The following is an 11,651-nucleotide window of genomic DNA, read 5'->3' as shown; positions in this document are numbered from 1 at the left end:
TTACAGCACCCTTTAACGGACGAGCCAGCCGGCCCTTTACTTATGACACAGGCGCACGCTTAGCGCTACTTTGTTGATGTACGTGCGGCTACTGCGCACACAATTCACAAACACAGAAAAAATATATATTTTTTTGCACTTGGGGGGAGCACCCCTGATGGACAGAGCACCCCCTGGACAACACTACAGCACCCCTTTAGGACTGGGACACTGCACAGGACTTTGGAGTGGACACAGCCCCTATGGACAACTGACTGCACAACACAGTCCAGCCAGCCCCTATGGACTTTGGAGGAGTGGACACAGCCCCTATGGACAACAGCAGCACAGCACAACACAGCCAGCCCCTATGGACTTTGGAGGAGTGGACACAGCCCCTATGGACAACAGCAGCACAGTGCAGCACAGCACAACACTACACTGCACTACACTACACTACACTACACAGCCCAGCCAGCCCTAACTCCCACCCTCCCTCTTCACTGTCCACCGCCGAGTGAGAAAATGGCACCGACGCGGTTACCTTATATAGAATCCAAAACCAGCGAGACCCGGAAGCCGGGATGATGACGTTTTGCCTCGATTTCAGATCCGAGTCAGGTGGGAAAAGTCGAGCCTGACTCGGATCGGCCTCAGATCGGGGGGGCTCGGATTTCAGAAATCCGAACCCGCTCACCATATATATATATATATATATATATATATACAGTATCATTGAAATGCCCAGTCCGGCAAATCACCACAGAGCACTGCAGTTTCTGGCAATTAGAAATTTACTTCAACGTTTCGAGGCTCACATGCTTCATCCTCAATAACATACTTCTTGAGGACGAGCCATGTGAGGCTCGAAACTTTGAAGTACATTTCTAATTAGCAGAAACTGCAGTGCCGTGTGTGGATTTGCCGGATTGGGCATTTCAATGATACTCTGCATGTTACATTCAAGGGCACGCAGGCAACTTAATTTTTGTATAGGGGAGTGCCGAATCTGTCTGTTTTGTAAATATATATATATATATATATTTATATACTGTGTGTGTGTGTGTGTGTGTGTGTGTGTGTGTGTGTGTGTGTGTGTGTGTGTGTGTGTGTGTGTGTGTGTGTGTATATATATATATATATATAAGATTTATTGTAGCAGGGTCAGCATAATTCTACATGAATTAAATGTGGAATATCCAGATCTCCCAGGTTTGGCAGAGCAAAGGCATTAGGATTGTGTTATGTCCAGTTCAGGTGTTGCCTCAATCAGTGCCTGGAAAGGCAGCTAATTGCAGACAGGATATAAAATACCCCCACTACATCCAAACAAATGAGGAGGCACTCCGAGACTTGTGAGAAAAACGTGTAATGGAATCAACGTTTCGGGGTCAGTCACCCCTTCGTCAGGACACACAATTGTGACAACAACAGTGCACATTAAACACCCTACAATAACAAATCAAGACTCACCCGTCCTCCCGCGGGTCTCCGGCGTCCTGCGGCTGCCGCGCCTCTGGTCCCGGAACTGACGTCCACCCAGAAGTGACGTCATTCAGGCCTGACCCGGGGAACAGGGGTTTCCATGGTGCCACTGTATCCATAACAACGGATACAAACATGTGAATAAACCAAAAAATGCTGTAAATGACAAAAAAAATATAATCAAACATTAAAAATTATTGTCACTACTACTAAGACATCTCAATATCATATGTGAAAAACATTACAATATAGTAAAAACTGTGCATAAAATGTAAATGCATCACATAATATAATGTTATTGAAATATATCCTGCTACTATTAAGACAGATGTTATCCATCTGAACATAAACACAATAGTGAAACTAAAATCTTGTGTAGAATTATTAAACATATGTGCATATAATGTTAAAATACTTGTGCAAACCACATATATGGTATCCATAACTATTTCTATCCACTAATCAATATATCATATAGAAAAAACAAATCTGTGCTAAAACATAAAACCTATATAAATTTCCTGCATCATGCTACATAGCATTGGTGTTCTCTGAATAAATACTTTAAATGCCCTCATTAATTGGCTCTGTGTTAATATCTGCTATAATACTAGACTTTTAAAACACTACGGTCTCATCTAGTTCAGTATAATCTAAACCAAAAAAAAAATTTATAGCTAGAATAATAAAGAATGGTAATCCAATAATGGTGCCAACTGCTATAAATGTCTCATGATTTATCCACATATCTATTTCCCATTAAATTTGATACATATTAATAATGAACTACCATCTATAGGAAACAACTAAGACTCAAAGCCTCATTGAGACCTCTCGGGCTCACTGTGTCCAACCGAAATATCCACTTACATTCCAAATGTAGGAGTTTCCTTGACCTGTCACCCCTCCGCAAAGACGGTGGTACATGGTCAATGATCCAATATCTTAACATAGCCATGCTGTGTCTAGCTTCCGCAAAGTGTCTGGCTACTGCTTGTTCACTGTTGCCAGACACTAATGCAGCACGGATGGCAGCCCTATGTTGAGCCATCCTCTGTTTAAATTGCCTATCTGTCTTGCCCACGTAGTTTAAGCCACATGGGCAAGACAGAAGTTACACCACAAACTTGGATGAACATGTTAAGGGATACTTGATGGAAAAAGATCTGCCCGTGTGTGGATGCGAAAACGTACTACCCGCAACCATGTATGTGCTTGTAGCACATCGTGTACACTTATAACAACCGCCTTTTTTCAAAATACCAGGACTTGTTTGCCAGTTAGTGATATCTGTATGCACTACAAGATCTTTAATGTTAGGTCCCCTTGAAAAACTGGCCATAATTTTTATTTTTTTTAGGCTTTGTAACTCTGGGTCTGTAGTTACTATAGGCCACAATTCTTTGGCTTTTTTGTTGGTACAGTAACTTTTGTTGTTAAACTTATTGACCCAAGGTAAAACCTTACTGTTCTTCTGTGGGCATGTCGTATTTTGTAACAATTCTTCCCGCTTTTTACTTTTAGCTTTCTGCATAGCCTGTCTTAACAATTTACTGGGGTACCCCCTTTCCATAAACTTTGCAAACATTAAATCAAGTTGAATATCCCTTTCTTGTAAATTACTGGTATTTCCTGACGAAGGGGTGACTGCCCCCGAAACATTGATTCCATTACACGTTTTTCTCACAAGTCTCGGAGTGCCTCCTCATTTGTTTGGATATATATACACTTTGATGGTGCAACACTGAAGTTGAGTAAATTTGAAAATAAGGCTCACATGAATATCCTTATCATAATTTCATGATAACTAACTATAAAATGGGCAGTTTATTCATAAGTAATTACAACAGAATTCTGGCTCATGGAAGCAAATTGTAACTTAAGCAAAAATCCCAGTTTATAACTTGACATGGCTTTGGAGATCTTTATGGATGTATACATTATTATATATTGTCAAACCAATATTATTTTATAAATGTGATTTTACATTCACTGGAATATGAGTCAACAACTTTTCAAAATAAAATGTATTTTAGTATTTGGCCATTCTGTTGAGAGAGTATGTACATCTTTTGTCCTGATTAAACTGGGGATATACTGTATAGAAAGAGAAAATACTGAAAATTAAACTTTTTATTGATTTAAAAAACATATCTACATAATAACACTTAGAATACATATTTTATTCATATTTTGTTTAAAAAATACTCATACTTGACGTGTTAATATTTTAAGGATTTAAAATTATTAACATGTACTCTTTACACTTTAGCTTTCACTTTGTCCACGCAAATTTCAAAATAAATATGGTGGGTACTAGATACAAGTACATGAACCTAATGATGGTTCTCATAATTAACATTACATTTCCTGGCTGCCAAAGATGGGCAACAGAAATTTAGTGATTACTTTTTTGTTTAATTGCCATGTAACACTGGAGGCTACATCACTTAAAATAACTAGAGCATGATCTGTAATTTTTGTCATAAATTAAAAGGATTTATAATTTAGGAAAATCTCATTCCTTACAGTACTCCTCAGTGACCTTACATAAAGTGTGAGGAGAGTGTGTGGCACAATAGTGGATGAGACGAATCTGGACTAAAATCTGTGTGGTGTAGATACATTTGGCCAAGTGTAATAGGGTGAGAGTTTAGAAAATGTGAGAGTTTAGCAGTAAACTGTCACATTGGTTGAGTTTTAGCTTCAAATGGGAAAACATCTGGCTGAGTGTTTAAATCATGAGAGCTTTTTTAGTCTAAAAACATGCGAGTTTGCATGTTCTCGGACTCTATTACATTGAGTTTAAAAAGTGTGCTAAACTCTCATATTTTCTAAACTCTCAACCTATTACATTTGGCCCATAGTTTGAGCTAGGATAATAATAATAATAATAATAATAATAATAATAATAATAATAATAATAATAATAATAATAATGCAATTATGCAGGTGGATGAGGGTGAAATGTAAACATTTTCTTGTGAAAATTGATACACCCCACTCTTACTGTGTATGGGCCCCAGCTTTTAGTATTTGTCAAATTCAATTTAGTCACACTCCCAATATAAAGCTGAAATTCTGGCAAAAAACAGTATAGCAAATGGTGTTACCAGTCCGTACACAATATATATGGATTCTTCTATTTCTCTTTTCTGCAGTAAACGTAGTGCTTATTATATCAGTAGATCAGCAAGATAGACCAAAGTTTCTTGGATCTCTAGAGAAAGTGATCAGAGGAACATTTAAACATTGGATTTAGCTGAAAGGACTTGCTTGGGAAATTGATGAAGTTATCTGGATACCTTAAAGTGCATCAAATTAAAAGTAAAATGAATTTATTTTAAAAATCTTAGTAAGTAGTTATTTAACATCATAATGCAAATAAAAAATAAATTGTTTAAGTTTAGGCTGCAAAAATTTAATGTTACAATCAGTAGCGGCTCAAGACACGGGCTAGCAGGGCCATCACCATGAGCACCATAGTCTAAAAGGCGGAGCCCTGCACCCTGTCTGAACTCACCATCGCCCGACTCTAGAAAATCCTGGCCCCTGCCTTCCTGCTGGCATTATTGTATATACGCTCAGGGGGAGGGAAGGGATGCAGCAGTGTAGCACAGGATGGTACTGGTTGCAGAAAAACCTAGCACTGGCCCTGGTTATAATCTAAAGCTTTGGTTCTTCTCCAATGCCAATAAATATACTATACTTCTATACAGATGTATTTTTATGTCATAATTTGGGAAGTTGATGGGTTAATAATAATAATGTCTATCTGCTAAAAAGAATTAAAGTAGAGGCATCCTTGGAAAGTCACTTTATGAACCATGTAGGAATATACAAACATAACAAGACTTGGAGATAGTGTTGATGAATTTTAAAGCTTTAGGAAAAGGGAAAAATTACAGCACAATCCATTCATGTAAGAAAAAAATTAGTTACATTCTTAACAGTATTTATAATGATAATATATTTTCACATGGTTTTAATCACCCTTTATAATATCCAAACAATTTCAATCTTTGCCTTAGAGCCATCTTCACATCTTTATTATTCAAGCTGTAAATCAGTGGATTGAGCATGGGAACAGCTGCTGTGTTAAAAAGAGAGAACAGTTTGTTGTAATCTAAGCTTTCCAAAGCAGTTGGTCTCAGATATTGAAGCATCAATGTTGTGTAGAGAAGTATGACGACTGTGAAGTGTGAGGAGCATGTATAAAAAGCTTTACGTCTGCCAATTTTCGAATGGATATTTAGAATAGTAAAAATGATGTAAATATAAGGTATAAAAGTTAAAATGATGGACAAAATAAAGTGGATAAGCCCACCAATAAAAATGATAACAGAGATAATAGATGTGTCAGAGCAGGAGACTTGTATTAGAGGCAAAAGATCACAGAAATAATGGTTTATTTCCAGGGATTTATAACAGGATATTCTTGAGAAAATAACAGCATAAGGTATAGATTCCAAAAAGCCAAAAACCCAACAGACAACAGCTAAAACAACACAAAACCGACAATTCATGATCATGTGATAGCACAAAGGGTTACAGATTGCCACATATCGATCATAACTCATGGCTATCAGAAGTAACAGCTCATCTGCAATTAAGGCTGCAAACATATACATTTGTGCCATGCAGGCCAGGAATGTTATTGTTTTATCCTGTGATATTAGATTTGAAAGGACCTTATGCAGTGTTATGGTGGTAAAAGATATATCCAGGATGGACAAATTGGCCAGAAAGAAGTACATGGGACTGTGAAGATGGTGGTCGAAGCAGATTAGTAGAAGAATAGTCATGTTACTACCTACAGCTGCAAGATAAATAAGTAAAACCAGAAAAGATATTGGAACCTTAAGTTCTGGATCATCTGAGATGCCTCTAATGATAAAATATGTCAACTTCATCTGATTTGTGGAGTTCATAATACAGTTGTACTGCAGACATCTATAAGATAAAACATAAGGTAAAACATAAACTACCTGTGTGACATAATAAAATTTAGTTCTATCATATAAAAAATAAGGACATTAGAAACTCTTGTGTTTAATCCATTATGATCTAAATGCATACCTATTTATAGTACACTGAATAGTTTTTTGTTAATTAACATCTAACATTAAATTATGCAAAAGAAGATAAATTGACTGCACAAAGCAAGCCTGTAAAATTACATATTAACATTCTTACAAAGTACAGTGAATACAATTCAAAAATAAAAAAAAGTTTGATTAAACAAAATAAATCAAAACAGAATTGTCTCTATTAGAGTAAAACAGTAATTCTCAAAGAGCTATTGTTTTTTATGGTGAGTAGTGCACAAGTGGAATGATTTAAACAAAAGTAGAGTTTTGTTTAAAATTTTTATCAGCCCCATTTACTCCAATTGATAATATTGACCATTATGTTTATTGTAGATTCAGAAGAAGATAAAAACACTGACGTGATTTGAAAGTACTGTAATAAAAAAGAACATAATCCCATCTGAAAAAGAACTGTGGCAGGCATCAACTTTCTAGCACATCATTTAGCATTTCTTACAATATTAAAATGTAAACTATATTAAAATATATTTTAGCTTTACAATAAATCACTAAAGATAAAACTAAAGTAACTGATTATTAATTTTCTCTAGTGTTAGCCTAATTATAGAAATTTCTTCATTTTTTTTCCAGACTTCAGCAGTAAGGATTTTTTTAATATGCAATATCAGATACAATATAGTATTTATTTAAAATATTAAAGCAAGGATTTATATGATGTAAATGAGTAAAGATGCAAAGTAATACTGTTCTGTCTAATCTGACTAGTAATCCTGATCAGTGACAAGTGCTTAAGGTTCTATGAAAGAAATCAAAATGACAACCCCACTGGCTACTGCAAATACAGCATGCTCTTACTAATTCAATCTGATCAAGATTTTTATTATCATGCAAAAGGCCCAGAGGAAATAAATCAGAGGAGTAATAATTCTCAGCAGTCATATTATTAAAATTGTCTTATTATATTTTTAAGAAAAAATGATACCATAAATGTGTTATAACATAATTAATACATACAGTCATGAATCTGCAGAATAAATACTAGGATATTTTATGTCATATATAAAATTATTTAACAAAAATATTTTACCACCTTTTTAAGTTTAAACCCACAATTTGCACTTACAAACATTTTTTCTGGTGTGACTTAACTCACTAATGAATTTCCTGTCAACTGTGAGCTTGTAAGCAGGTTATCTTGTCTCCTAATTATATTATTAATTTTAGTTTTAATTGTAAAATTCTGTTGTATATGCTGGCAATCTATAAAATAAAGTTTATGAAAATGCAAATCAAAGTGAACAGTGCAGAAGATTATTTTTGAGTAGCACAGAAGTGTATAAAATAATGTATATGCATTGAAAGTCTACATATATTTCCTCAAATCTGGGAAAAGTAAGAAAATACTTACCTTATTTTCCTCAAAGTAACATTTTTTATTTTGCTTTATAAATTGAGTTTTTCATGGAAACTCTAAAACATGTAGACATTTTAGACATTTTGGACATTTTAAATGCTTGTACAAATTGCTTAACATTATAAGACACTCTGGTCCATTATACATTGCATTCTGCATTCTCCTTTATAGTATTTTTAGTTGTTCTGGGTTGCTCTGCATATTTAGCAGTTTGCTGCAATTTTGACCACAATTGCCGTTACCCTTGGAAAATAAAAATAATATACAAGTAGTTATTGATGTAAGCATTATTAAAACAGTAATGATAATGTTGATTCTGTGTAGGACTCAGCCATGTCCATGTCTACATTTTTGGTGGATGCCCTTCTGTGACTTTATGCAAATGCTGCTAGAAAGTACTTACCTGGTGTACATCCATGCATCCGAATGTGCCAGGAACTAGTTTCAGCATCCGTAGATGCTAAAATACCAAAAATTGCACCAACCCTATGGCAGGTGAAGTTTCTTTGTCTCATTCAATCTAGAATATTAATTAGGGTATGTTCATTTACGGTAATTGTCAAAAAATGGAGATACAGTGGAATAATAAAAAAAGCATATTGTGCAAATATTTTAATATATGCAAAATTCAATATTGTCTTCTGCACATGTGCCATCTGTTACATTTATTATTTTTTATTATTTTGTCTTATAAATATTCACAATAAAATTAGGGCTAGAAGTGTATCCTTTATCTTGCATGATAAATCTATGCTTATGTGAATGTACTTCCAGGTGCATACCAGATAATTAAATAAATCTAACTCTGGTCATACTTGCTTTACGGGAGTACCTGCATCTTGAGTTTTATTCCACAATTACCATCGGGATGACAAAGGTAAGTAGCAGGGTTGGGGAGAGGGTTAAGGTTAGGTTTAGGGGTTAGAAACTAGTGGGAGAGTTAAGCACTAAGGAGGCAGGGTTAGGTTTAGGGTGTGGGAAGGGGTTAGTTAGGTTCAGGCACTAGAGGGGAGGTTAGGGTTAGACACCAAAGAGGAAGGGTTAGGGTAGGGAGAGGGGGAGGGTTAGCATAACAACCAACAAGTGTTGGTATGTTAACTCTATCAGTATCCCGGCATCGGGATTGTGACCGGCGGGATCCCGACTGTCGGCTTCCCATACCCAAACCGTCAGTGACACAGTATAGTGATATTGATCTGTGAACTTATCAGGGGTGTATTAAGAGAGGAGGGGGCCCGTGTGCATTCCCCGTCCGAGGTCCCCTCCTCTCTCCCCGGCAGCCGGGAGCTGACCGATGAATGCAGCATCAGTAGACTCTAGGCACTAGCCTGTACCAAGAGTCTACTGCGCATGCATAGGTAGTCGGGAAAATGGAACAGCCACCATTATCTTGGCGATTTCCTCACTGCGCATGTGCAAAACACACTGTAAAAATGGTTGCAGCATTTTGTGCAGGACTGAGACACCCAATGTATTAGATATTATGGGTGCCCAGGGGCCCATATGTACCGCACACCCTACACCCATTATAGAAATGCCACTGGAACTTACCCAGCCCATGTTGCACAACATAAGTCTAGTTACTTCTGATCTAATAATTTGCAGTGCACCAGATACTACCTATAAGATATATACAGTATAATATTATGTAAAAAAATTACTTGTATAGAAAACAAAAATGACACCAACATTATACGCACAAATCAAAATATTACTGTGAGGGCACATATGGTAAGTCTATGACACACATGTACTGTATGAGGTGTACATAATATCTCAACAAAAAAATGTCAGCGGCTGCAGTTAGGAGGCTGAGGTCACCTTCGATAAGGGGAAACTCTGCAGAAAATGTACCCTGATGGGGGATATGCAGCACTCAAATACCACTTGTATAAATTCTACACATACAACTGTGGATACTTTGAAATATATTTAATATAAACAGGAAGATACAGGACCTCATTCAGAGTCGATCGCTTGCTGCAAGCGATCGCTCTGAATGAGGGCGGCCACTTACTTTTTTAAGTGCTGCCTTCTGGTCGATCGCTAGTCTGTGGGTTACCACCCACAGCTCTAGCGACTGACCAGGGTGATGGTCGCGATGGCCATCACCATCGCGACCATCGGGGCTTACGACCAGACCCTAAGGTTGGGTCTGGGCTCTCGTAAGCCCCAGGGAACTTCTTGCTCTGTTTGAGCAGTAAGTTCCCCACTGACATCATCAATGATGTCAGTGGGGCCGCCCCCAAACAGCAAGCGTTCCGACTGAAATGCCTCCGTTTGGCCGGGCACGCCCCCGGCCCGCCCAGCAAACGGGGCAAGCTGTCACTCAACATCAACAGCTCGCCCCGTCTGCTTCAAGACCCCTAGCGACGGAGTGCCCATCGCTAGCCGGGTCTAGCGCATGCGCACGACTGAGCCGGCTCTGTCGTGCGCATGCTATGTGGGGTCCATCGACCCAGTTGCAAATGCATCATCGCTTGCGACCGGGTCTGAATGAGACCCACAGTACCTTACATAAAAATTTAGGGGCATAGGTACATCGCAGAGGGGGTAATCATTTTTTACATGATTATCTGTGCTATATACTAAATGTATCTCACAGGAACAGTGGTAGCGCTAACCGTTGTCACTGCACGTTACAACCCCGTGGTATCAGAATCCCTCTCCTGTGAGTATGAGTCCATAGGCATTAAGAAGTTTATGACATCAGAAGATGGCGTAAGCCAAATAGACCAAACTCTGGAAAGTGAAGCATTAGTTTGGTACATAGCGGTCAAACTGCAGGGACTGCAGTTCCTGCAGTAATGGGGACTGCAGTCCCCAATAATGGGGACTGCACTCTGCAGCGATAATTAGCCTTTTACAGGAGATTTTGGTGAAATCTCCTACATTAGGCTGTTGTTACATAGCCAGGATACATAACATTATGCAGAAACAAATAAAATACATAGATCAGTGGCTCTCATTCTACAACCGAACAATCACGTATCAGGGAGTCCACGACCTCAGAGACCTGCCTGCTCCTACTGCAGTATAGGAGGACGCTGAACACTTGCATGGATGTCCGTCTAGCATTCTCCCTTTGGACTAATGGACCAAAATTTATGGGCACACCCAGGGCCGTAGAAAGCCCTGGTGGGCCCAGGTACAGAAGGGGCATGGCCTAATCACGGGAGGCATGACCATGCCCCCTCAAGCAAAAAAAACCCACACATGCCGGGGAGGGGGCGCTGTAAGCCCCTCAGCCCGGCGCAAAGCCAGGCGGGGCGCTATAAGTGTGATCGCTCCCCCCCCCACAGGCAAAGGAGACTGCTTTGGCTGCTGCTCAGCAGTAAACAGTACCTGCTCCCCCCCCTCCTCTCGACGCCCCTGGGCACACCCAGATCGCTTGCCTTGACTGACAACTGGTTAAACTCTGTGAGTAAAGGTTTATAACCTACAAATATGTTGCTTTCATTTAAACAGCACTTATCACAGAAACATAAAGAATGGCTGCCTTAAGGCACAAACACACTAGACGTTGTGCTGTATAAACAATATTGGTGAAAGATTTCCCTAGAACTATCTGTAGTGCAGGACAAACTATGCTGCTTGTACACACTGGAAGATATCTTTAAAGATATCTTTCAGTGAAGTCATCCTGCCACATCTCTGAACAGGCAATTCTTGACGATATCGTTAGATTGACCTGCATGTTCGAATAACAAAAGACATCGTTA

At 38.4% G+C, this 11,651-nt stretch overlaps 1 protein-coding gene across 1 annotated transcript; it reads right to left on the bottom strand.

The window, feature by feature from the left end:
* Positions 1-5,453: 5,453 nt before the first annotated feature.
* Positions 5,454-6,395, bottom strand: LOC148475071 (olfactory receptor 2AP1-like). Its single transcript, XM_088457773.1, has one exon. The coding sequence runs from the start codon at positions 6,393-6,395 to the stop codon at positions 5,454-5,456; it is 942 nt and encodes a 313-aa protein (XP_088313899.1).
* Positions 6,396-11,651: the final 5,256 nt, after the last annotated feature.

This window comes from Taudactylus pleione, unplaced genomic scaffold (genome assembly GCF_031769625.1).
Source record: "Taudactylus pleione unplaced genomic scaffold, aTauple2 ptg000783l, whole genome shotgun sequence".
Classification (NCBI taxonomy): Eukaryota; Metazoa; Chordata; class Amphibia; order Anura; family Myobatrachidae; genus Taudactylus; species Taudactylus pleione.
Note: the sequence above shows the minus strand (reverse complement) of the source record. Positions and strands in the feature narration are given on the sequence as shown.

What these genes read in the sequence shown, in the direction of transcription:
- LOC148475071 (XM_088457773.1), bottom strand. Translation starts at nt 6,395, where the DNA reads ATGAACTCCACAAATCAGATGAAGTTGACATATTTTATCATTAGAGGC.